Source organism: Macrosteles quadrilineatus, unplaced genomic scaffold (genome assembly GCF_028750875.1).
Source record: "Macrosteles quadrilineatus isolate MER2022 unplaced genomic scaffold, UCM_ALF_1.0 Scaffold_7__1_contigs__length_78375512, whole genome shotgun sequence".
NCBI lineage: Eukaryota > Metazoa > Arthropoda > Insecta > Hemiptera > Cicadellidae > Macrosteles > Macrosteles quadrilineatus.
In genome coordinates, this window is record NW_026542600.1 from 26,096,985 (window position 1) to 26,122,679 (window position 25,695).

A 25,695-nucleotide genomic window follows, 5' to 3' on the forward strand; every position below is an offset into this window, starting at 1 on the left:
TATTAGATTGAAATTCCAATTAAATCCTTTACCTTCTACATAGACTAGACAATATATACTATTATATTGATTTTATACTGGTTTCAGAGAGTTTCCTTTATAACAATAAGATATTGTCGTAGGCCTGGGACTTAAATAATTCTTTTCAGGTGTGTCTGTCAACGATCTACTTTTCCCAGGTTGTGTCCCTTCCCTTGTTGTATTCTTGGACCTGCCTTTGGAAGAGGATGGACTCTTTAAGAGGCATAGCAGGATTTACAACAACCAGCAGCTGTTGAAAATAAAGCAGATTGTAGATTTATTTAATCTTGAACTACCTTGACGTTGGTAATCAAATAATCATGGCTCTTTGCAGTAGATCTTTAATCTGTCTTGTGATAGGTATGATCAACTGCATTTAGTGGGCAGTATTTTACATAAGACGACAAAAGCTCTTCTCTTTTCGATCATATCAATTATCTGACGATTCATTCCCTCTCTGCTTCGTAGCACAGTATAAGAAAACACAATAATTGGTTACTAACACTTCTCATAAGTTTACACGCATTTAGTTACAATACAAACTAATTTACAAGCAGATAGGAACAAAAAGTTTGCCATAAAGTGATATATTGTACCTCTGAAAGTCCCAAGCTACAACACATGGCCAGGTATTACAGTTTTACTTACAACTCTTTCATAAGCTATGTCTGGTGAACTAAGCTATTTGCTATTTCAAGAAAATTAGTATAGTTTTCTTTTACACTAACTTAAAACTCTCTAACGTTAATTAAAAAAAAAATAGGAAGAACTAAGACGAATACCTAAGATACATTTTACTTAGCGGACTAAAAAAATCACCTAAGCCACAATAGGACAGTATGAGAGTGGTCCAAGTGGTTGGAGGAAAAACTAAAATGGTCCAATAAAATATCATGATCAAAAATGTCATCCCAAGGTACAACACCTTCCCTTAATATTAAATTGAACGCAAAATGACTTGGGTAATTTATTTAAACGACCATTCGGTACAAATAATAGATAAAAGGAAAATTGTATTACTAAAATAGCCATTCAGGTACATAATCAGAGTATCAATGATTTGTATGCTTATATAATATTTCCTATGTAGGTCTATCCGGAAATTTATGTCTGTTATTTAGAAAACCCACATAGAAATGCTGTTTTCAATGTGGTTATCAAATGGTTAAAATATTTCTCTCAAAGGCGAGGATTTGATCAAACGAAAAAATTAGTCAATAATTTAAATTTGAAGTTCGCTACAGAATCAGGATCGATTTCAATCAGATATTTCATTGAAACAATTATTCTGAACATAATCTTAAACACACCAAAGATGGTGCAAGTGCTCAGTTGGCTAAGGCTTTATCTAGAATGACCATAAAAAATCATTTCCCTCAAAAGATTGAACTAAAAAAATATTATGCTGGTGAAAATATTTATAATAATCTGATGAATATTTTAGACGATTCAACAGAGGGTAAACACTGTCATTTTGTATAGTATCTAATAACTTAACCGTCCGTGAACGACTCTCCAAACACCGCACAAATCCGGTCAGGAAATCTACTTGTTATACTCCAATCATGCGTGAATTACTTTCAGGTTTACTTCGCTGTGTTTGATTGGTATTACTCGGTTATCTTTTTAAAACAGCTGGATTTTGGTTTCTACAGGGTGTCCCGTAACTCTCTGGACATATGTATATTATTTATCTGTTATTATTTATCCAATCTAAACAAATAAGGTATCATTGAAAACTACATAAAATTTACAAACTTTTTTGTCACTTGCACTTTTTTTGTAAAGTTAACGGTTTTCGTGAAATTTGGCATCAAATATTTTAAATGGCCGCCATTTTGAAACGGTTAATGATTTTTTAGTATAATTTCTAACGATAAAAGATCTTAATAAGATAAACATTTTTGTAAAATATCAAAGCTGTATCTCAAACCATTTAGGAGTTATTCGTTTTTTTGTAAAAAACACATAAATGCCGACAGTCAGTAAACTAGACCCCACAGACCCATGTTCCTATGGTGAAATGTGTTTGTCTTGACCTAAGGAATAACGCTATATACATATGTCCAGAGAGTTACGGGACACCCTGTATATGAATGTTTTCTAGAAAAACTAGGGGAAACCTGTCGAAATCGACGGTTACTTTCAAGGTTTACGTCAATTATTTATCTATTTAAGTTCAAATGAGTGATAAAAAAAAATTGTAACTCAAGTGTATTTCACCGAAGGTTTTTAGATCAAAACATATAGGATAACGTAATTAGAATTGAGTAAATATATCTAAAATTAATTTCCATAGGCGAGAAATAATCAAATTTATGTTTTTTGATTGAGGAATCCAGTATATTGAACTTAACTAATTCAAACGATCAATATCTCAAATGAAAGCCTTTATTTCTAGGAGTATTTTAAGACCAAGATATATAAAATAACTAAAATAAAAATTGAGTTACGTATCATTGATTGCAGATAAGTCCTACAATAATTACAATTATTGTTGATTCGTGATTCAGCAGCGTGCTTCAGGTACGTCCGATCTTAATCATCAATAGCTCAGATGAAAACTGGTATTTCACCAAAGGTTCTTAGACCAAAAAGTATAGGATAATGTAATTAGAACTGGTGAAATACATCTTTAAATAAAGTAAGAATTCGAAAAAATCTAATTTATTTTTTTGGTCGAGTAATACAGTAGATAAACAAATGATAACGTTCCATGGAAAATCTGTGCATGCATGTCTTTAATTAAAGGCCAAAATAATAATGAAAATCGGTCGGGTAGAAGAGCCAAACGAACTCGGAAAAAAATTAACTCCCATAAGAAATGTACAGGGAGGAAGTCACAACTCAAAATATACTCAGATAAATTAATTCCGATGCTTGGTGGCAAAACCTGTGCGTGCGTACCTTTAATTTTAGACGAAAACTAAGAAAATCGGTTGGGGAAGAGCAAAACTAACACGGAAAGGAAAACCCAATACTTTTTAATATAATGTAGAAGGCAATCGTATAGTTTAATTTATTTGCTCTGAACGGCTGAACTAATTTGTAATGTTTTTGGTATAGGAACGTTCATAAATTTAAATGGATTATTTCATTTTGTAAAATCCTCTTGATCGCCGAAATCAAGCTAACGTTTTTCAATCACCATTCACTTTCAAACGTAACCGTAAAAGTCACAACTGAAGATGGACACTAGCAGTTCGAATCTATACTCGAAGCAATAGGGCATTTGAAGGACCATGGTAATTGAAACCATTTTAGCTAATTACTTAATTATTTGTTTTATAAAAACATATAATATTAAAGGTTATAACAATAATAACATAAATTCATTCTAGCAATAAATTACACGAACAGATTAAACACTCAAAAACTGTAAGATTTTGATAAGGCATAATAAAATGTTGACCCGGTATGATATGAACTGCTTCCCTGCAATTGCGTTCTCCTGTAGAAGTTTAGGTCAACTCTATGATCATATTCGAGAATCATTCAATGAAGTAGGTAGGGTTTGACAGGAAACCCTAGACGTCAGTTATTCTCCTCGAAGGACCAAATCGTTCTTTATGGCACAGAACGTGCCATGTCTATCCCTAGTCTTTCTATCCCGTGGGGTAGCTGTACAGTATTCCAGTTATGAAAAACCTTAGTCATATTTACTTGGGTCTTCTCATTTGGCATTTGAAAACTGTATTCATGAGCCATTTGACCTAAATTAGGGTCAGAATGACTTATTTCTGCTAACCACATCAACATGTGTTAAACATGTGACCCAGACATAGTGTCTTGACAGATAACAATTATAATATACAGTATAGTTTTACTTTTACTTATAAAAAGTGCATTACATTCTCCTTCATGGGATCCTATTTACGTAAAACAATATCAAATATTACGTGCCAACGCCAATCTGATATTAATATTCTTTAAAGTTCAATAATGAGTTATCAAAGAGCTATATTGCTTTTGAATTAACTTTTACCATCTAATATCCCAGTGCGTTTCCTAAAGAGGATATTGCTTTTATAAGGGATACTGTAATAGGGTTCATAATAATGAAAGGTATATTGTAATTTACCAAGAAATATCTGACACAAACTTTATTACTAACCCCATTGAATAGGGGTTTACGAAATTTTAAAACTAACGGATAATTAGTCAGATTTTAAAGACTGCATTTTATCGTAACACAATCAAACTTACTTTACCATCACTACGGTCAAATAAGATAAATAAACCCTGGAAATAAAGGAGTTTCAACTATATAATTTTATACAAATTGTAAACCTAAAGCGTACCATACAACAGGTATTAAAGTATTATTGGCTATATACAAAATAAATATTTTAATAAGTACTCGTCTTAAATGCCAGGGTAGCGGATTTCTACCCCTAGAAATTTACTCCCATGAAAAAAACTCGTTAGTGAGCTACAGCGTGTTAAAATTTGAAAAATTAGCTTGCCGTGTGGTTATAGCGTTGTTATTTTCATTTTGTCATTGGCTTTTTTCAAAGTTTAACACGCTGTAGCTCCTAAACTAGTAGGCTTAGAGAGAAAATGTCAAGAATAAAAAATTCTTAAAATTGCACCTAGAATCTTAAACAATCATAAAAATACAGGGTGTCCCATAAGAAGTTTTAGTTAGTCGCCATATTGGAAAATGGCGGCCATTTTTTAAACATTGGAATTCATATTTTCTAATTTCATTAACAACTAGTTGAAGTTCCCCATTTAATGTTCTCTCTAATTCTATTAGTTTCTGAGATAACAACGGTGACACAGTTAAGTTGTTCACCCTGTATACATACAGCTACCATACCATAAACATTTTAACGAATTGTGTTTTTGGCCTCTAGGGACTTCAAAATGAAAAATTATATCGGTCCCGGCTCCAGCTCTTACCGTGCCACCTACGGTAATAACTACTTCCCTATAAGGAAATTCGCTAAAACGAAACGGCCGCCAATTAGGTTGGTTCAGAAAAATCCCTTAACGCATTACATACAATGAATAATTATGATTTGTAGTAAAGGGTTATAAATAATACATCTTTTGAACTACAATTGATTAATAAAAAGTGGCCAGATAATCGGACACAAAGGCTTTCACGTTACGGGGGGTAGATTTCCGGGGGTAGAATTCCGGGGGTAGAATTCCAGGGTTGACAATATCTGATTTGACCACTTGGGGTAGATTTCTGGGGGTAGATGTCCGGGGGTGGATTTCCGGGTGTACTTTTTTTGGGAAGATTTCTGGGATTAGATTTCTGCGGGTAAATGTCCGGGTGTAGATTTCCCGGGGTAAAATTCCGGTATCTGATTTATTTTGATTAATTACAACTGTTAAGTAAACCGTAAAATGTGAGTTGATTTAAATAAAAATAATAATTTATCCTTCCTAAAAGTTCGCGGCCGGAAATCTACCGCCCAACACGTGATATCAAAATGACGTAGGCGTTTTTCATGGGGGTAAATATCCGGGGGTAGAATTTCAGCGTCTCTAAATGCCTACCTTTCTTTTACTTTTTAGCGTGACCAAAAACTGTAGGTTCCAAACCACCGAACGTCGTATGTGAATAGCAAATTGCCATTGGTGGTTGGTGGGAGTTGAACCTAAACCTTCAGGAAATAAGGCCTGCATTCCACTCGGGCAATTGTTTCTCAATAAATAATGTGCAATGTGTTCCAGACATCCGTTTGAAATTCGCCCTAATTTAGATGTTTGGTATAAACTTAAAGGAGATTACATTTTGTCACTAATGCCAGTAAAAAAGATGTTTACAAAAACGCTTCTGAATGTTTAAGTTTCAGTCATAAAATCTAAAGTAGCCAATCTAAACTGATTTTCCTCGCATATAAACTTACGACTGTATGTGCGATAAAATACTCGTATTCATAAGCCGTGCGAAAGCACTTGTGAACTACATTATCGTCGGCTAATAGCTTTACATAAACTGTAGCAGTAAACTAGTGTTAATTTTAGGTGTAATCACAATTTCCATTGTCTTACTTCATCAGGCAAGCTTGAGAATTTAGCTAAGGCCAGTCGATCCCCTTCTCTTGGAATAAATTAGATTAGGAATAAATTAATCTCAGCCGAGTGGTCCAGAAACGGCGTCAGATATAGACTGTTATTATTGTTGGGCGGCTTTTATTGCTTCACTCTGCAGTTTTGTCACTGCACCTCATCATCTGTAAGAGCTTACTTCATGATTCCTGACTTTTCAGTTCGTACAACAATATCCATCCAATAACAGGCTTAGTAGCCTATCCCCCATGTACTGACAATGTTATGGGAAAATACGATCTCAAACGTTCTTACGTTTTGCTATGAACCAATAGTTATTGTTATAATTTGTTTATGTGTATTAAGTGAAGTGCGTAGAACTTTTATTTTGATTTCGCAGCCAAATAAGGACTCTATCACCCTGTGACCCATGTGATCAGAACAGTTTGGCCAAATACAGTATTTATTGCTATTTGTTTGGGATTTCATTTCGACTACGTGTAAAACCCCTATTTTTATCTAAAGAGATAATTATTGATGTCATTAATTCAAAGGAATACAATTTTCAGAAAACTATATCTTGAGGTGAGTTTTACGTCGAATAAACGTCGAATATTTTATTTATTATGGATTGGGTAAGTCATTTTATTTGTTGATCCTACAACTGGAATCCAACCGACTTAAACAAATCAAACCAATACACTGTCTCTGTCTAGTATAGTTGTGGAGACAATATTATTTGAATATACATACAGTTTTTGACTTTCCGAAAAATGAAAATAACAATCGTAAATACAAAACGAGACTAAATATTCCTATAGACGGAATTATGTTTTAATACTTTCTTTCATATTCCTTTCTATTTTAAACAAAATTGAAAAGAACAATAAGAAAGGCAGAAACTGATAAGTTGAATAGGATTTATACATTTTGAAGTAGGAGAAGAAATGCATTTTCATGGAAGAAAGGTTAAGATTCAGAAGAATTCCTTTTTCCAAGAGAAAATAAAATTTCCAACAAAGTGGCTCAGAGTTGATATTCTGATGAATCAGTTTAACGATGAAAAGGAAGGACAAAACGGTTTAACAATGAGTTTAGAATTAGAATTTAAGTGTTATGTCACTTTTAATACAGTGATGCAAAAGTAAATTTCTCACCAAAAACTTATAAAAATTATTAAATAATAAATATAAATTCTGAGATACTATGACACACTTTTAAATAATTCCTTTGATGAAAGCGATATAATTTAAAAACATAGTTGGTACAACAACGTATGAATTCAAGGCAATATAAGATTTAAATTATTAGTATAATTATGTTTCAAAGGAGAACTATGGTAAACCAGGAGAAAAAGAAAAATGTTGTCGTTTACGTGTTTATGAAATGTTGTATACATTAGGCAAATTTATTTATTTCATTCTATACTATGGTGAAAAAGTTTTTTTTTACCTTCCCCGTATCAGAAATGCTAAGCACTTATTAAATCTAATTCTACCGGAAAAGGAATAAATATGTCTTGTTTATGAAAATATTTTAGTAAAAAATCCAATCAGGCAAATTTAAATTCACTTAGTCTGCAGGTTTGCTGTGGTGGGGTATTTTATATATTAGTTGTTTGAATTATAATATGTGATGGGACCAATAGGTTAATGTTGTTATAGTTTAAGTATGTTTAAGTATATGCTAGTGATAACACCTTAAGCTTAGAGTAGCTCACTCTCTGTTCCAAGGCCGACAGGAGGTTTACATTGGAATTGATGTATAGTTTACTTTAGTCTGGAGCTTAATAAATACTCTGAAACCCCTTTTTATATTGGATATCCTGTGAACAAACTAGTCAATTGTTTATTATTTTGCCCACCAAGTGAAATTGTGAATAAACACAATGCATATGGAAATTCGTAAAAATCTTTTTTATTAATCTTTGTATATGCATTGTTATTGTTGCTCTTGCCATATTTTAAATAGCTTAAGAGTTTTATAGAAAATTGTATTAATATTGTCAACAATATCTAAAATAAAATTTTATTTACATAAAATTATATTTCATGGCGCATGAAGTCTATAAAAAAGGAAATGGTAAATTAATAGAATATAATGGTTAATTTTCCTCTTCACTAATTTTGAGGTCCAAAATAGAATTGGAACTGGAGAACTTATCAAATTAGTGTAACTAAACTATTAAACGTGGACCTAATATAATTTCAAAGTTCTAGAATCCAGGGTTCCATGGATAGAATAGATATAAATTACACGAGACATTTTATTTCATCTAAGGAAACAAAATTAAGAATGGTAATCAATCTGAACATTATCCTGCTTATAACTTGGGTAATTTATTCATAATCTTAAACTTTGTCGGGATTCTCCAGAGAAGTACAAGTTGGTGTAAAACTAATTGTGTGTAGGTAAATGGGCCACAAGGGGCTGGGTCGGGAAGGGGGAGTGGTGGCTGTCTCCGCATTAATTTAATCAACAGAACGGTTTAGATTACACTTGACAAGATGGTATAAACCGACCGTTTTAGATACGGTTATCATAACTTATCAACAATGTATCTCAAATTTGGACTTAAATGCCACATCTATTTTACTGAGCTTTGAGAAGTAGATGTGTTTATGAAATGTATCAATTTAGGTCACTTGTGGATAACTTGACTGAATCATGTCACCAGAGACTCTGTAATCATAGTTAGATTCCTACATCAATATTTTAATAAGGGACGCGAGTTAGGCTTTTCCCCCAAATGATGAGCACAGGAAGGGCGAAAAGCCTTGTGTAGGGTCTACTGACCAAGGCCAGCTGTTTAAGATAGGGGTTTTTTCTTTTAAAGAGGTTGGCGGCCTCTTTTAACCTTGCATTTGCCCGGCCACATAGACTAAGCGCCCGTGCGTGGATCGTTTACAGCAAAGCAAGGAGTGAGCCGGTACAGTACAAAGGTGAACTACTATAGTTCGGCCGCTTAGAAAGCGACCTCCTCCAGCATTGGTTTAGCATTAGAGCGCAGGTCGTTTTCTAAGCGGCCGAACTATACAAAGGTGACGCTACCGACGGAGCCACCGACTTACTCAAACAAATGGGCTGAAACCCAGTAGCTATTAACCGAATAGCTACCAAAATGAAAGACATTTCAACCACTAAAAAGGTCTCCGACTATGTTATGGGATCGAACCAGAAAACTCCACATCGTGAGGCAAGCACTATGCTCACACATCTGCTTACCTCTCTCTATTATAAGATGTTTAGATTGGTACGATTTCCCCCAACTTGCATTGTTGTTTTAAATAAAATGAAAAATAATTTCATTTCAATAAACATCTAATGTACTCAATTACACAATTGATTAAGTTTTAATTTGGAGTAGTCAGAGTAGTTCAGAAACTCCAATTGCAAATTTGATTAACCATAAAATCAATTGTCAGTAACTAAAATAATAGTACATATTATCTTAAACGAAAAAGAAAAGTCCAGGACTCGTCATAAACACACACACTGTTTAAAAAAATTATGTTTATCATAATTATCTGAAATCTAGTGTTACATATTCATTTGTTGATTGATATGACTAATTATTTGATCTATTCTTTGAACCCTTCATGTATGAATGTCAATAACTCAATTTAAATTGGTCGATTAAGATATTTATTTATAAATATATGGATTATTTGAACAATCTGAATTTGTTTGATAAGTTAAAAATTTGTTTTATTACTGGTAAAAACTTATTTGCAGAATTTATAAAGCCAATACAAATTATCAAGGCCAATAACCCTGGTCATTTAGGCTGGAGGATATATAGTTAGTCAAAAGTAATTCATTGACTAATATGATGTGTTTAGTTGTTAAACTAAATATGAACAATGAAGTAAAATGCTGTCTCATAAAATAATAAATAAATGGTAGCATTCCTTTCAATTAGATCACTCCAATTCACTTGGCTTACTTTGACTCATTTCCTTTTATCTCCTATGGGAGCATAGGACATCCAGAAGAGCTTTCCATTAGCCCCTATCTCCAGCACGTGCCTTAACTTCTCCTCAAGTCTTGGTAACCCCTTTTGCTTCTTTAATAATGGTCCTCTTCCGGGTTTCTTAGGGTCGACCTCTTCTTCAGACACCTTGCGGGTTCCAATCTAGTGCCTCTTTCTCAATGGTTCCGTCTGACTTCCTTCGTGTATGTTTTAACCACATCCACTTCCTCTCTCGAATCTGCAGTTTGACCTGAATTTGGCTTTTTCTCTCTCCAAAAATCTCCTTTTGTAATGGATCTCTGGCCAATTAATGTTCATGATGCGGCGAATACACCTATTGATGAACACTTGCAGCTAGTTGTACAAAGGTGGCGTTTGCTTTTTAATGCGAGTTTTGATATCATCATTAGCTCCTCCATTTGTTGAAACAACACTTCACAAGTAAGAAAACGTGTCGACTCCTCTATTTCTTCTCAATCGTAGCTTAGAGCGTGTCTGTTTTCGGCATTCATATTCAGAACATTGGTTTTCCGTTTATTTATTTTAAGTCCCGCCGCGTCAGCTACTTCCTTCAGCGTATTCAACTTCAACTACATATCCGTGTATCTCTGTGAAAGCAGGTATATATCATCTGCATAATCCAGATATTCAAGACGTCTGTGCAGTCTCCATTAAATTCCTCGTCAACTACCATCAATTGTCCTCCTAAAAGCTTTATCCAACGCCAAAAGAAAAAGGATTAGGGTCAAGCTGCATCCCTGATGAATGCCCGTTCAAACGGAGATGGGCTGCGTCAACTTTCCTTGATGAAGTTCCTGGCATTGACATGCGTCAAATTATCACAAAATGAAACTCATATACACATGGTCCTTAAATTAACCGTGCCTTTTCTGGTATTTAACTTTATAAAACTATCCTTTAACCATTGCAAATATTTGAGTAGACTACCTATACCCAACCAATATTAACAACTTAACAATATTGTATTCTGTTATGTTTGTATAGAACAAGTAAAAAATAGTTTTAAAGTAGTATGAGTTGTTTCCATTTTTAACTGACTGGTAAGTGTGTATGTGGGCCTAATTATTCCAAATACCATTTAAATATGTAGCAAGGAAGGGGGAAACATAAGGGTAGAACTCAGGATGGTGGTTCCACTTCAGCTCTAGGTCCCAATCTACTAATTCTAGGTCTACTAATTTTGGTGTACACATATAAAAAAAATAAAATTAGGAAATTTCCTACTCCATCAAAGATTTGAAAATGTCCTAGCTACAACAAAATTACGATCCAAGACTGTGTGTTGTTTTCATCAGTATTTATTTAAACAAATTCATAATAAGAGGAATTTCAACTTTAGATCCAAGCCCAAATGATTAGTTGGGTTTGCTCCTATGAAGACAACAAAACAGTTGTACTTAAATATAACAGCAAATGAGGCAATAAAAGTCTTTACTAAATTTTATGAAAATGTGCGAATGAAGATAAACAAGCAATCGCCAATAACGTCGAAAAACGTATTGCATAATATAAACCACTTCAAATATCTCCGTTAAGGGTTTAGAATACACATTTTATATAGGTACTTATCTTTTTCTTCATCTTATTCCATTAGTGAAAACGTATAATTATCACCGTTACTAAACGGTAAAAGGATTTGTTGTTTAAACACCCATGATCTTGATATAATTTCTAGTGAGGTGTATATGTATAGTTGTGTTTATTTTACAGGCATTGAAACACGATGGACGAAGTGTCATGCTAAAGGAGTATTTTCGGAGAGAAAGAAGAGGACTGGATATGAGTTGGTGGTGATGGGCAGCCTGGAGTACAGAGGACAGAAGAAGCATGGCCGTGAATGATGTGGAATGGCAGCGTGGCTGTGTGTCGTGGCGACCATGTGGCTAGTGGGGCCTGTGGAGTCGGGCCCTCGCTACAGCTCACGTATAGTGGACACCCAGACAGGCCCAGTCAGAGGGGTGAGTAGCAGAGTATAGAGTACGTAACTAGTGGGCCCCGTGTAGCTGGGGCCCCGCTACAGCTCACGTATAGTGGACACCCAGACAGGCCCAGTCAGAGGGGTGAGTATCAGAGTATAGAGTACGTAACTAGTGGGCCCCGTGTAGCTGGGGCCCTCGCTACAGCTCACGTATAGTGGACACCCAGACAGGCCCAGTCAGAGGGGTGAGTGTCAGAGTATAGAGTACGTAACTAGTGAACTAGGGGGGCTCTTAGAATAGGGGCCCCGCTACAGCTCACGTATAGTGGACACCCAGACAGGCCCAGTCAGAGGGGTGAGTAGCAGAGTAAAGAGTACGTAACTAGTGAACTAGTGGGGCTCTTAGAATAGGGGCCTCGCTACAGCTCACGTATAGTGGACACCCAGACAGGCCCAGTCAGAGGGGTGAGTAGCAGAGTATAGAGTACGTAGCTAGTGAACTAGTGGGGCTCTTAGAATAGGGGCCTCACTACAGCTCACGTATAGTGGACACCCAGACAGGCCCAGTCAGAGGGGTGAGTAGCAGAGTATAGAGTACGTAGCTAGTGAACTAGTGGGGCTCTTAGAATAGGGGCCTCACTACAGCTCACGTATAGTGGACACCCAGACAGGCCCAGTCAGAGGGGTGAGTAGCAGAGTATAGAGTACGTAACTAGTGAACTAGTGGGGCTCTTAGAATAGGGGCCTCACCACAGCTCACGTATAGTGGACACCCAGACAGGCCCAGTCAGAGGGGTGAGTAGCAGAGTATAGAGTACGTAGCTAGTGAACTAGTGGGGCTCTTAGAATAGGGGCCTCACTACAGCTCACGTATAGTGGACACCCAGACAGGCCCAGTCAGAGGGGTGAGTCTTAGAGTATAGAGTACGTAGCTAGTGGGGCCTGTGGAGTCGGGCCCTCGCTACAGCTCACGTATAGTGGACACCCAGACAGGCCCAGTCAGAGGGGTGAGTAGCAGAGTATAGAGTACGTAGCTAGTGGGCCCCGTGTAGCCGGGGCCCCGCTACAGCTCACTTATAGTGGACACCCAGACAGGCCCAGTCAGAGGGGTGAGTCTTAGAGTATAGAGTACGTAGCTAGTGAACTAGTGGGGCTCTTAGAATAGGGGCCTCACTACAGCTCACGTATAGTGGACACCCAGACAGGCCCAGTCAGAGGGGTGAGTCTTAGAGTATAGAGTACGTAGCTAGTGGGGCCTGTGGAGTCGGGCCCTCGCTACAGCTCACGTATAGTAGACACCCAGACAGACCCAGTCAGAGGGGTGAGTAGTCGTAATTGACAATTAAGGTTTTAAATTTGGTTGCAAGGATCTTTTCTCATGTCATCGTGCAAAGAACTGAGTAGATGGTATTTGATGTACGTTTTAATTGATCTTTTGGTATCCATTCAAGTACCTGTCGTTGAGTTGATATTTAGTGTTAATTATGATTGACTAATTTTCATTATATTTTTTTTTTTATTCTGTTAAGAGATGCCGAAATCTATTAGCGAATTTATTCACCAAAACCCTGTGACACACATCTATTTGAGGACATTCAGATTTAATTCTCTGGCGTAAGCTTAGGGAAAAATCACAGATACTGCTTTGTTGTTTTGTGATTTCATAAAATCGAAATTAAAATAGTTTCCTAGAAATTTCACGAACTATTATGATCACGAGCAAAATATGTACAGTATTCTTAACTAATTAGCCAACTAAGCTTAGTTCCTCTTAAGACTCTTAAGTGAAAAACGTGTGATAACACTTTGATCAAGAACATCTCATATGAAAGTGCGATCGAAATTGATAATCAATTATTATCTGCTATATTTATGTACTGTTTTGAAGGTGGCAACATTATAAGTGCAGTTTTATCAAAAGTTTCAATGTACAATTATTCTTAATAAGAATAAGTAGTTTTAATATGTTGGTAGATAAATTATGTATTAATATTACCACAGTGAAATGTACCATAACAAGGAATAAACAATGTAAGGGGTTCTTGACAAGATTACATAATAAGACTTATATCATTGTTTCCTTTTGACAAGGTACAATTTATTCCATAACGAAGGAATTGGACAGCGTACTGTTTATTCTAGATTTCTTTTTGTTTCAAGATCTCTTCTACCAAGAGAAAGGTTACTTTACCTTCATAACAAATATGTTCAGCATCTTTGAAATCACTTGTAAAACATTAATATCAATATTTCTTTATATTGATTGTGTAGCAATATTAGTAAGAATATAAATAGTCAATGATGAAGTATCTTTTGAGTTGTGATGGCTATTTACTATTGCGTTACACGTAAGTATAAATTGGATTTTGGCCACGAAGGTAGTTAAATAAGTCCATTATCCAGTTCGCTCTTCTTTTGACGGTACACATTTCTCCTTTGATGTCACGTCAGACAGTTAGTTTGGAATAACAAAGCTCCATATTATATACGCGAATGTTCCTGTTGGTTACCTGCTGTCTTACTATGTTTTAACCAAACCTAATTGTTAAAAGTTCTAACCTCCGTGTTTAAATGTTTGTTCGCTTTAGGGCTTTGGTCTTAAAATAATTCATACTCCTTGTTTGTTCAAATTTGCAACTAGTACAAACAATGGAGTTCCAAACAACAATAACTATATCAGCATTTAAAAATAATATTTCAAAGATAACGAAGCGTACATCTTAAAAACTGATAGTGTACAGATAAAGTAAATAATGTAAATAAAATCACGAATCAAAACACCATACCAGTTCTTAATTTGCAAAACAATAATTGCGTTAAATTCGCTGGTCCATTACTTTATATTTTTAGTTTGTCATAGCTAAACAAGTAACAAAGCTAACAAAAGTTAAACCTATACACTGGTAATATCGGTTAATCACATAGAAGTGCAAATAATTGTTTATGCACCCCAAGCACTGTTGTCAATTAGACAGTTAATATAACAGTTCGGGGAATTAGAAATGTTATACACACTGCACTGGAGCAAAGCATAATGAACATTTCCCGAAATATCACATCATTAACAGAGTTTTTTAGATCAATGTTTTGCTGGCATTGATTAGTTCTTGTATAAGGATAATAATTTGAATGTCTTCAGTCATAAAAGAAAGTAAAGTGTTCATAAAATTATCAAAATGTCGATTTAGACAGTTGTTAGGGAGAATAAGAATAACTGAGACACGTCGTACCGTGATGCAGCAAAGCACACATTATGACCAATATCCATTTCATAGATCGGTATTTGTTTGGATTTAAACTTATCTAGGTAATATTGACAATATTTTCAAGAATAATAAATATATTTTAAATGTCAGCATTCATAAAGTTATTAAGGGTGTTCGTTAGCGAATTTCCCATATAAGGAATCAGCTATTTTATCTTAAGGTGTAAAAATATTACTTTGGTATTAATATGAAACATAGAATAATAGGGCTACTATATATAAAGGAAGATTAAACATCCAACACATTCCGATATAGCTACACCGCAAACATTTTCAAGACGATGAATATGTATAACATGTTTTAAAAGAGCTATCAATTTCAGCCATTTAAACTGGTCATTATCAGGCCCAAGACATTAGTTAAGTTTTTTGGAGACAGAATGTCAAAATGCTGTCCTTATGCTAAGGTATTATTTGGTCCCCAGAAGAATTCAGACAACTCTATCAAATCCTTAGTCAAAAGATTAAGGGTTTGATTGAGTTGTCTCAATTCTTTTGGGGACCATATAATACCTTAGAAAACATAAAAAAACACAGTAGGCCTACTTTTATAAATATAACTAAATAATTTATAAATATAAAAGGCTGAAATTGATTATATAAATAAATAAGTACTGTGTTGTTTATGTTTTCAATGAAAGTGTCAGAATACAACAACTTTTGACAGTAATCAAAGTTATACTACAACACTTAATTTGGCCGAATAAATCTAAGATTACCCTTCAAAATTTTTCAATTTCTATTAACGGTGTGTTTACTGCAAGATGAAAGGATATCGGAAAGTGTTGGAAGACGTATTTATATATTCGTGCAATAGCACCAAGACGAAAATTCTAATCAAGACATTATAATATCAACAGTATATGCCTTCAAAAGCTCTTTAACATTAACATTGTACAATGATACCGAAGTTGTTTGAAATATCAACCCAAGAGTAAGACGACTACGGTACATTAAACACCACCCGAGCAGTTCTCAAGGCGGAAAGGATATCCAAGCCATAGCTAATACTCTTGAAATACAAAGTAATAACTCATTAAAATTCTCTATAACTGAAAGAGTTTTCAGTTTACGCTTTACTCTTCCAACCACGAGATATCAAAGAGCACCTTGAAGTTAGTTTCGCTCGGTAACTACTTTGGAGAGGGGCAAATTTTCATCAAAGTTGGTGCCAGAAGATCGGCGAATGTTATCTTAAATCCCCACAAACTTGTGTGGAGTTTATCACCTGTTACTCAAAAGATTTTAATAAGGGGTTTCTACACTCGCTAATGTGAAAGAGAACTCGTTTCAGCCAGCTAGTACAATGAAGGTAATAAGGTATTCATTGTGTTTTATTCTTTTACACAAGACACCTCTTTGTACTCTTAAACCGTTGACGTTTTTACTATACTCAGCCTCAAATGTTTAGACATTGTTGATGAACATATATTAAATTATGGCTAAGACAGTAAAAAATAACGAACAATAAACAATCTGGTTGTTTCTATTGTATTTTGTAATTTTTTGCATAAAACTGGACCACTGGATATCACTGATAAACATATTAAGCCTCTGATTATGATTAAGAACCTCTTAACAGCTCTTTTAATTTCCCAAATCCTTTAAAGATCCCCATAATTGATTTATCTTTTCAGAACTTGGTTGCTTGTTAAAACACTATAGCCAAAAAAGACTACCAGTAACATAAAGGTATTCAGCAGGATAACCGCATCTTTGATTAAGTAGGGAAGTCAGGTCCCTTAAGGGTTTGATGGTGGTTAACTCTGATTTATTTGCTTTTGCAAACAATGGGCATCAGGTTTCCTCAAGTTGAAGAACAATCAAGTTCACTCAAATATCGATGTTAGCATTTTTTAACACAGGCATTGTGCACAATGTATTTTCCTAAGCATCATCGACGTTAAAAGAGTTAAAGAATCAGGTAGATTGGTTTGGGAAAGGTCGTTCAGTAAAATATTGATATTTATACCAGAAGCTCACTAATGATCAAACATTGTTAAAGTATCTTGTTAAAGTAAATAAGGATAGCAGCAAGGGTACTGTTTTATTACATAGCTCTTAGTTAACGAAGCTTAATGTCATTATTGAAAGGGTCTATTTCAATGCAATGTAAAGTGTGTGTTTATTTATTACTTTATTATATTCTTAATGTAATTATTAATTTAACACTGTGTCCAACCAACCCTTTAATTGTTATACAACATATTGAATGCAATATTCATACATTCGAGGTTTCATTTTTGCCACATAGCTTTAGAACAACTTAATTTCCTTTTTCTGGTTTTGGGTACTAATTGAGCCATATTTTGTTGAACGTAATAATTCTTGAATCATAATAGGTGTGTTTTTATGAAACTATAGTTTTGAATGCGGTAAATAAAAAAAGAAGTTAGCTGGAGTTTTTATTGTTTGAAATTAAAACTACATTGTATAAAACTGAAATACGTAAACTAGTAGTCCTAAATTATACTGACAATCTTAAGTATTTTACATTAAAACTTCAATTTCCACCATAATTATACTGCCAGGATGCATGTAAATATATACCATGCTAGCGTAAATAACGATTAACATTTTACCCTAATATTTAATTCAATGTTATGCAACTTAATGTATTATTCATATTAGCGTAACATCTTGTTTTAAGATAGGTTATTGCTGGAAAGAGTAAAATTTAAATGAAGATTACATACAACATAAAAAACAACTTGTTTGATGAATACTTGCAAAATTACTTAACTGTCTAATGTTGAATGATGACCTTTGCTGAACATGGAAATGACAGTTGGATTTTCAGTTTAAAACAACGTTTGGCATTTCTCAATTGTTTGGAGTTTAAATTTTAAACTCCAAACAATTGTCATCGTTTAGGGATTGTAAGCTTTGCTCAATTACTAGATTTATATTATTTACCTTCGTGAAAGCCACTTTAATTCTGCTAGAATTAGTGACACCACTTAAGGTTGGTATTTACAATCTTTCATAAATGGTTTAATCAAACTGCATAGTTTAGCCCTTGAGCTGCTGGTAATTTCAGATTCATTACTCACCAACCTCCGATCAGCTCTAAATAGTTCATGTAAATAGAGCCTGTTTGGCCAAATGCTACCTGGTAAACATAAACACAATGGCAACAAGCCTGGCATGTTATTTTTCTTTACGTGTCTTGTCTGTGATCTTTGACGAAACTCTCGGCTGACGTCATACAGGGTTAGGCAAAAGTCTGGAACCCCCCCAGTTAACTTTTTAACGCGTTGCAGTAGGAAAACCAAACTCGGTACATATTTACAATATAAGAAATTGTACTTTTTCATCAAAGTTACAAATTTTTCCAATCCCCTAAAATGGGGTATTTTGGGGGCAGTCCCAAATTTTGAAATGTAAACGCCTATCTTATGACCCCTCATTTTAAAGGGTTTATCAAGAGAAATTGAATGACGCAAACCAGAGGTCAATATCGCACCACTAATCAAAATGGCAGCCATTTTAATTATTTAAGATGACTTTAAAAATTTAATATTTTAATACTGACCAAAAGGTGAATTTTTTTCTTTTTTTATAAAAGTATGCTGAGTTTAGTTTTCCTGCTATAACCTGTTAAAAAGTTAATAGGGGATATTTCAAAATGACTGCCATTTTGATTAGGGGTGCGATATTGACCTCTGGTTTGCACCGTTTAATTTGTATTGAGAAACCCATTAAAATGATGGGTCACATGATAGGTGTTTACGTTTGAAAATTTGGGCCTGCCCCCAAAACAACCCATTTTGGGGGCCGGGTACACGTTCTAACTTTAATGAAAAAGTGAATTTTTATGTTGTAAACATGTGTCGAGTTTGGTTTTCCCACTGCCACAAGTTATAAAGTTAACTGGGGGTTTCCAGACTTGCTTGCTCATCTTAAATTAAATTGGCTGCCATTTTGATTAGGGGTGCGATATTGACCTCTAGTATGCGCCATTTAATTTGTCTTGAGAAACCCTTTAAAATGAGGGGTCACATGATAGGTGTTTACGTTTGAAAATTGGGGGCTGACCCGAAAATACCTCATTTTGGGGGCTGGGGCAAAGTTGTAACTTTGATGAAAAAGTGCAATTTCTCATGTTGTAAATATGTTCCGAGTTTGGTTTTCCTACTGCAATGCATTAAAAAGTCAACTGGGGGGTTCCAGACTTTTGCCTAACCCATAGACCGTTTAAGGATGTCTGCATGGTGGCGAAACCTGTATTAACCTTCACGGGAGCCTTTGAACTGATCAGCGTTTGGCATTATATCTTCCATGATTTATCCGTATTAGCAAAGGAATTCCCTGATTGACAAAGGAAAACGATTGAGTTGGAAATATATATTTCTTGAAATTCCTGCAATCAATGTTATAAAAATTAATTATAAAAGCCTGCAAACCGCGATATGGAGTTACAATACTTGCCATCAGATTCAAATAGATAACTTATCATTGATGAATTCCCTTGTTTCAGATTATTCAGAGCTCAAACTCACGAGAGCCTGTGGAGATCTTCTACGGAGTTCCGTACGCCGCGCCTCCGACAGAGTTCAGAAGATTCCGCCCTCCTCAACCTCCACCCCCATGGACCGGCATCCGGCTGGCGGACTCCGCCCCTCCTGTGTGTCCTCAGGCACTGCCAGACATCAGCAACGAGACGGAGGCCTTGGAGGTGATGCCGAGGTCTCGCTACCTCAAACTTCTCAGGCTGATACCTTCTCTCCAAAACCAAAGCGAGGACTGTTTAAGACTCAACATTTACGTTCCTGGAAGCGGTAAGTAATCTACACAATTTATTTTTACTTTTTTTTAGTTTTAATATAAGTATAACATCAATTACACCGTGGTGTTTTTAATTATAATATACTTCCCTTTTATAACCAAAATGGGAAAACATTATCCTTCATATTTAATTTTAAGGCTTTTATAAATTCTACTTCCCAAAATGTTTAGTTCATTCCCAGCTCTAGTCAATACAAAGGCTCTCGTCTATGTATACAATTTTTTCTTGTTTGCAAGATATCATTTCCCCTTAATCTATTCCGAGGACATTGCCCATGAGGGTAAAAAGAAAAATAACTGTGCAAATAGAAAAAGTTAAAGACCATTTGATTTCATTTCAAGGACAATACCCAAACTAGGTCTTTGTTCTACTACGCGCCTCTATCATTATAATTTTTGTATGAGCTGTACGAAAGTATGCACATTGTTGTAATCAAATTTTTATTTGGATATCTCAAGGATAGTTTAGTACACTTTTAAGTTAGACGTAGTTTTAAGTGTTGATAGATTCAAGTGATCAAGTGTTATAGATAAAGCTCCAGAGTTCAATTTCTTTAAAAATTTGATGCGTAGGTACACACAGAATAATATACAAAAAGAATTTTGAATACAAAACAAGTATACTAAGTCTGGGTTGCACTGGTCACTGCACAATCGTCGGCTCTGGACATGACTGTGTTTGGATATCGTAGCTTACATAACATAGCATTCATTTTTTTACTGAACCTCTAATATTCTCCACGCTTATTTTAGGATACAACATTTGTCAGGCTTGATTATATGCTAACATAGAATTATCCTCACGGTAGCAATCCTGCAGACTAGCGAATTTCCATTTGTCTGATTGGATTTTTACAAAAATATTTCCTTAAAAATGTCAGAATATCCCCCATTTAAAGTAGTAGTGAAGTATTTTTTTAAATGTATAATTGGTCTTAGAGTGATTATCAGAGCAAAGTTTGTACATGTAAACTAAAGTATCCATTTACGATTTGTGTATTTGTATCAGCCTCAGCTGACAACTTAAACAGCATTCACAATAAATCATTCTAATTCAACACATTAACAACAAAGGATAATAAGATGAAATTTAATTCTTTAATACTATCTACTGATGTTAATACACAAACTGTACGATGATGTCCTACTTACTCGTCATACATCAAGATGAAATGTGCCATCATTTAATATTATACAAAATAAGCTTAAGCGGAAATAAGGCAAACTGGATTATGAAGTATCGTCAACAGGAATATAGAGCGGGTATAATACCGCTGTTGTATTCATTTATATTGGATAATTTCACGCCGAAACTGAGTGGTATCCATAATTCATGAGGATAACATTCATGTCCTCCTATGGTAGAAACAATATGGAAGACTATCATTTATTTTTTTTACGTTGATGTAATCAATAATTAACGATGATATTAATAAGCTGTAAGGTGTAAAATTAAATGCGGATTACTTAACAATATGAAACCTAACTTAAAAATCAGTTTCTAAACAAAGGTATAAGAATATAGTCAATTAGATAATGGTAAATTATGAAAAAATACCTGGTATAATCCGAATTGACTACATTAGCAGGCATTAGTGAATTACAATAGATTCATAATTTGACAATAACAATACACAACTTTCATCATATCATAATTTATAAAAATGTGTAAGATTTTTAAATACCCTCTGAGAGAAGCTTTCCATATAAGCTTTACTGTGGATTAAATTTATAATTGTTTGTTTCATAATATCTAAATAACAAATCAAAACCAATTTTCAAAGGTTATGAAATCTAAATAATCTACTACCAATGGCTTAAGCAGTGTGTTAACACCACTTATACTATAAAACTTATTTTTGGTTCAGTAGCTCCTAAGCATATAAGCTCCATTAATCACAGTGACTGTAAAAATTTATTGGGATTTCAATAAATGTGCTTAACTACATATATTAGAGGCTTACAAATCTTACATGAAAGTATGTCAAAACAAAAACGCCACTCATTGTGATCTTCAAATCCAGTTTGGGTCGAAATTAACTTTAAAATATTAGTTCATTGTTTTATAGGAAGAGTTATTGGCCAACACAATTTTTAAAGTTTCATTTGTGTAAATGTAAGATCGGAATTTTAGACCACGTTGTTGGTAATAAGTTTTTTTTTATATATTTGTGTTTGGTTACGCATTTAAATACAATTTCTACCCCTAACTCCGTTCGGAGTTAAAGTTCTGTGACATAGAAACAATTTTTAGATTATACTTACATTTAAGATTTAAATGGCTTTACATTATTTTGATTACAATGTACAAAATTATGCTCGATGCAATATTTGCAAAATCAAAGGCCAGCTGCCAGAGCACAGTTCCATGACATTGCTTTATGATCATTTCGTTACAGCTTCCATGGAGACGAATCTCCAATTTAAAGACAAAAATAATTGATCACACCTTAGAGCTTTTACTTAATATGTGGATCAATAGCTTAGGGAGGGTTCATAATCACTGGACTTCAGAATAGTCACATAGCAAATTGTCGTGGATCGAACTCAGGCCTCTTGATCAGAATTCCAATAGACCAGTTGAGCCCATAGATAATTAAAAAGAACGTGTAGACTAGATGATAGGTTACAAAATCGTTATTTGTGCAGCTAGTGAGCAAAGTGAGCAATTGACTCACTCGAGAGAAATCCCTACTCACGAGCCATAGGCGAGTGAGGAATGGTTTCTCGAGTGAGGCAATTGCACTTTGCACTCGAGTTGCACATTATATTTTTCCTACATTTACAATAAAACAAATAAATTAGTAAAGAAACGTGGCATATTTTTACACAGAAGTGAACTTTCAATACGACTAATCAACACGATCAACAACAGTACAACAGCTGACCAGCTGATTTACAGCCAGTGCTGCCAACGTATTTCGCGCGTATACGACCTTGTCTGCATGTTACGCGCTCAATATTTCGTGCCTTCACGTTGCAAATCTGGAGTGAGACAATGTAAATTAGAGTGAGACAATGTTAACATTGTCTCACTGATGAGCGAATTGGCCACTATGATTTCTCAAATCAGTGAGAGAACATGTACATTGTTAGGTAACTGTAGGAAAACCTATTTTATACGGAGATATATTTAGTTTTACAACACTTAAGTTTGAAGATTTCATAGATTTTTCGGTAAATACTAATACAGTGATTATAAAATTAGTGAATTAAGAATCGTGGCAATTTATCAAAACAATAACAGTAAAATTAACAGATTATACCCTGCATTTTTCAAATACTACAACTAGCACAATGCTTAACAAATATAAGGTTATTTTTACCAAATAAGCATGATTAAAACTCAATGATTAACCATCCGTGTTAACATGAATAACAACAACAATCGAGTTATGATGTGATTTGTGATGGTGTTTTCAGTGTTAATTCAGGGAAAATTCTACATTGATTGGAAACTACTGTTACCATAGTTCCTTAACACTTTTTATTGTTCGTCAGTAATTACAAAATGTTTTACCACCGGACAGAAATCATTGTTTAAAATAGCAAGCCATATCTACAGAAGTCTCCCTTAAAAATCCTCACCCTTAGTCATAATGTGGTGGATTGCCTGAAGATTATAATTTTGCTATAGATGCTAGAGTCAGTATAAGTTACATTATTGAAGTATAACTTAAATCAATAACTACATACTTAGTGTTATAAATTCCTAGTACTTAGCCATTATGTTATTTATTTACCAACTTTTTTACATTTAGATACTTAAAGTCGTCATTTATTTATTTATTTATTTATTGCCAACGGATTTCACCAATTTACAATAAGAATTACAATATAGTGAGATACTCATCATGACTAAATACTAAAACTAAGTAACAATGCAAAACTGATGAACAATACAATAGGGATACATGCAAGCTCTAAGACAGTGAAAAAAACTACTTATACCTAGGAGTAACAAGACATAAATAATACAAGACATACGGTAATTGAATAAATAGTAAAAGTTTATCATGAATATGAAGATTTAATATGTAAGAAACGATTCGTGAGTAAAGTATTTGACTTACAACGGTATTTGGATTACTAATCTTCTCCTCAAATAGTACAATCTCTTGCAATAATTTTGGTTGGCGACAAACAATACGAGATTTGATAATGCTTATGAATCTTCGGTAGCCATTTGATAACGATGGTCAGCTAGGGACAATATATCCAATATCCGAGATGCCTGGCTTGGCTCTGGTTAACCAAATCCTTCCTATAGGCGACAACCTTCTATTGATTATCAAATAGCCATTCACGCATAACATCCTGGTAATTTATACACTCGGGGTTTCTGATCTGCCTTACTACGTGTATAAGTTCAGATTGGTTACTTTAATTTAGTTTGGTTATTAAATTCGTCAATTTAATACAGCCACCACCGACTGGTCCATGTTGCTACATAATCGAAAAAGGCACTTCACTTTTGATCTCCAAACAGATCAGTTTACATGGATTGTCAGTTGAGGTAAAACATTTTAAAACCACAAGACAAATATTATTTTTATCATGACTAGTAGGGCTTTTATATTTAAAAACGATTGCATTTTACTGTAAAAAATGGACATTTAACAGGACATTTAACAAAATACAAACAGTTTCAACTTTATAATTTATTGGTGCAGATAGTTATAATATCATTAAGGCAACACAATCTTTGTTGTGTAATTATTCTTCATCCCTTAGGTGCATGCACTTAAAACATTTACATATGGACATTTACATTTACTTACAAATATGTGTAAGCCTACTACAAGCTTTGCCAAAAGTAAATCTTTATAAATATTTATATTTTGTACGATATAGATTCACTGTAATACTTCGTAAGCTATTTATCCGGCCACTTATTTGTTTTGTTGTATTTAAGTGCACATTTTAATCAGCCTCTCCCCCTTAAAATTATCATTATTTTTATTATCATTATTTTTAAGTCCAATCAACGAGTCATTGTAATTTAAGATTAAAAGTTTTATTTTAATAAATCAGATGATTTGTATAGTGTTCATTGATCATTTCCACTTAATAGTAATTCAATAGTTCCTTAGTTGTAAATAGTTTATAATACAATAGCCCTAAAATTATTCTGAACAAGCCTCGAATAATAGCTATTTACATTACAAGTGTAGTAAGAGCGTTTTTACATCACGCAGGTGAAAGTTGTGCAACGAGCGAAGCGAGTTGCATAATTTACCTAAGTGATGTAAACACGCTCTTGCGTAACGTGTAACGTACAAGATTTTACCTGACCCGACAATACAGGAGGTTACGAACAATATTTTTCATTACCCATTTCACTCATCTTATAACAGTAAGGTTCATTTACAAACAAAAGCTAGTTTAGGAAAATTCTTCAAAACATAACAATAAAATTCAAGCACACAGCTGATTTCTAGCGTTAAACGTCGTTGGCTCCATAGAGTTATATTTTTTAAGTTATCCACTCAATGTTATTTAAATGGGTTTCATTACATCACCGAGTGAGTTTTTTGATACTTTACATCACTCGAGAAGTAAGGAAGTTGTATACATCACGCTTAGGATAGGGAAGTTTAACATGGCGGGTTAGGTAAATTAAGCTTTTCACCACTTGGAGAAGACTTAGATATTGTATGCAGTTTTATAAATGAACTCAGTACATTATGTTTATGTGTA

General features: G+C 34.3%; 1 protein-coding gene across 1 annotated transcript in view; it reads left to right on the plus strand.

Annotated features, from left to right (window-relative positions):
• The window catches only part of LOC128997873 (neuroligin-1-like), a 129,324-nt gene that overhangs the window by 37,073 nt on the left and 66,556 nt on the right, over positions 1 to 25,695 (plus strand). Inside the window, exons 2-3 of the mRNA XM_054423651.1 lie at positions 11,735 to 11,982; positions 19,688 to 19,988. Of these exons, the coding sequence (XP_054279626.1) occupies positions 11,872 to 11,982; positions 19,688 to 19,988 (412 nt within the window). The 5' untranslated portion in view covers positions 11,735 to 11,871. The remainder of the gene's footprint in view (positions 1 to 11,734; positions 11,983 to 19,687; positions 19,989 to 25,695) is intronic.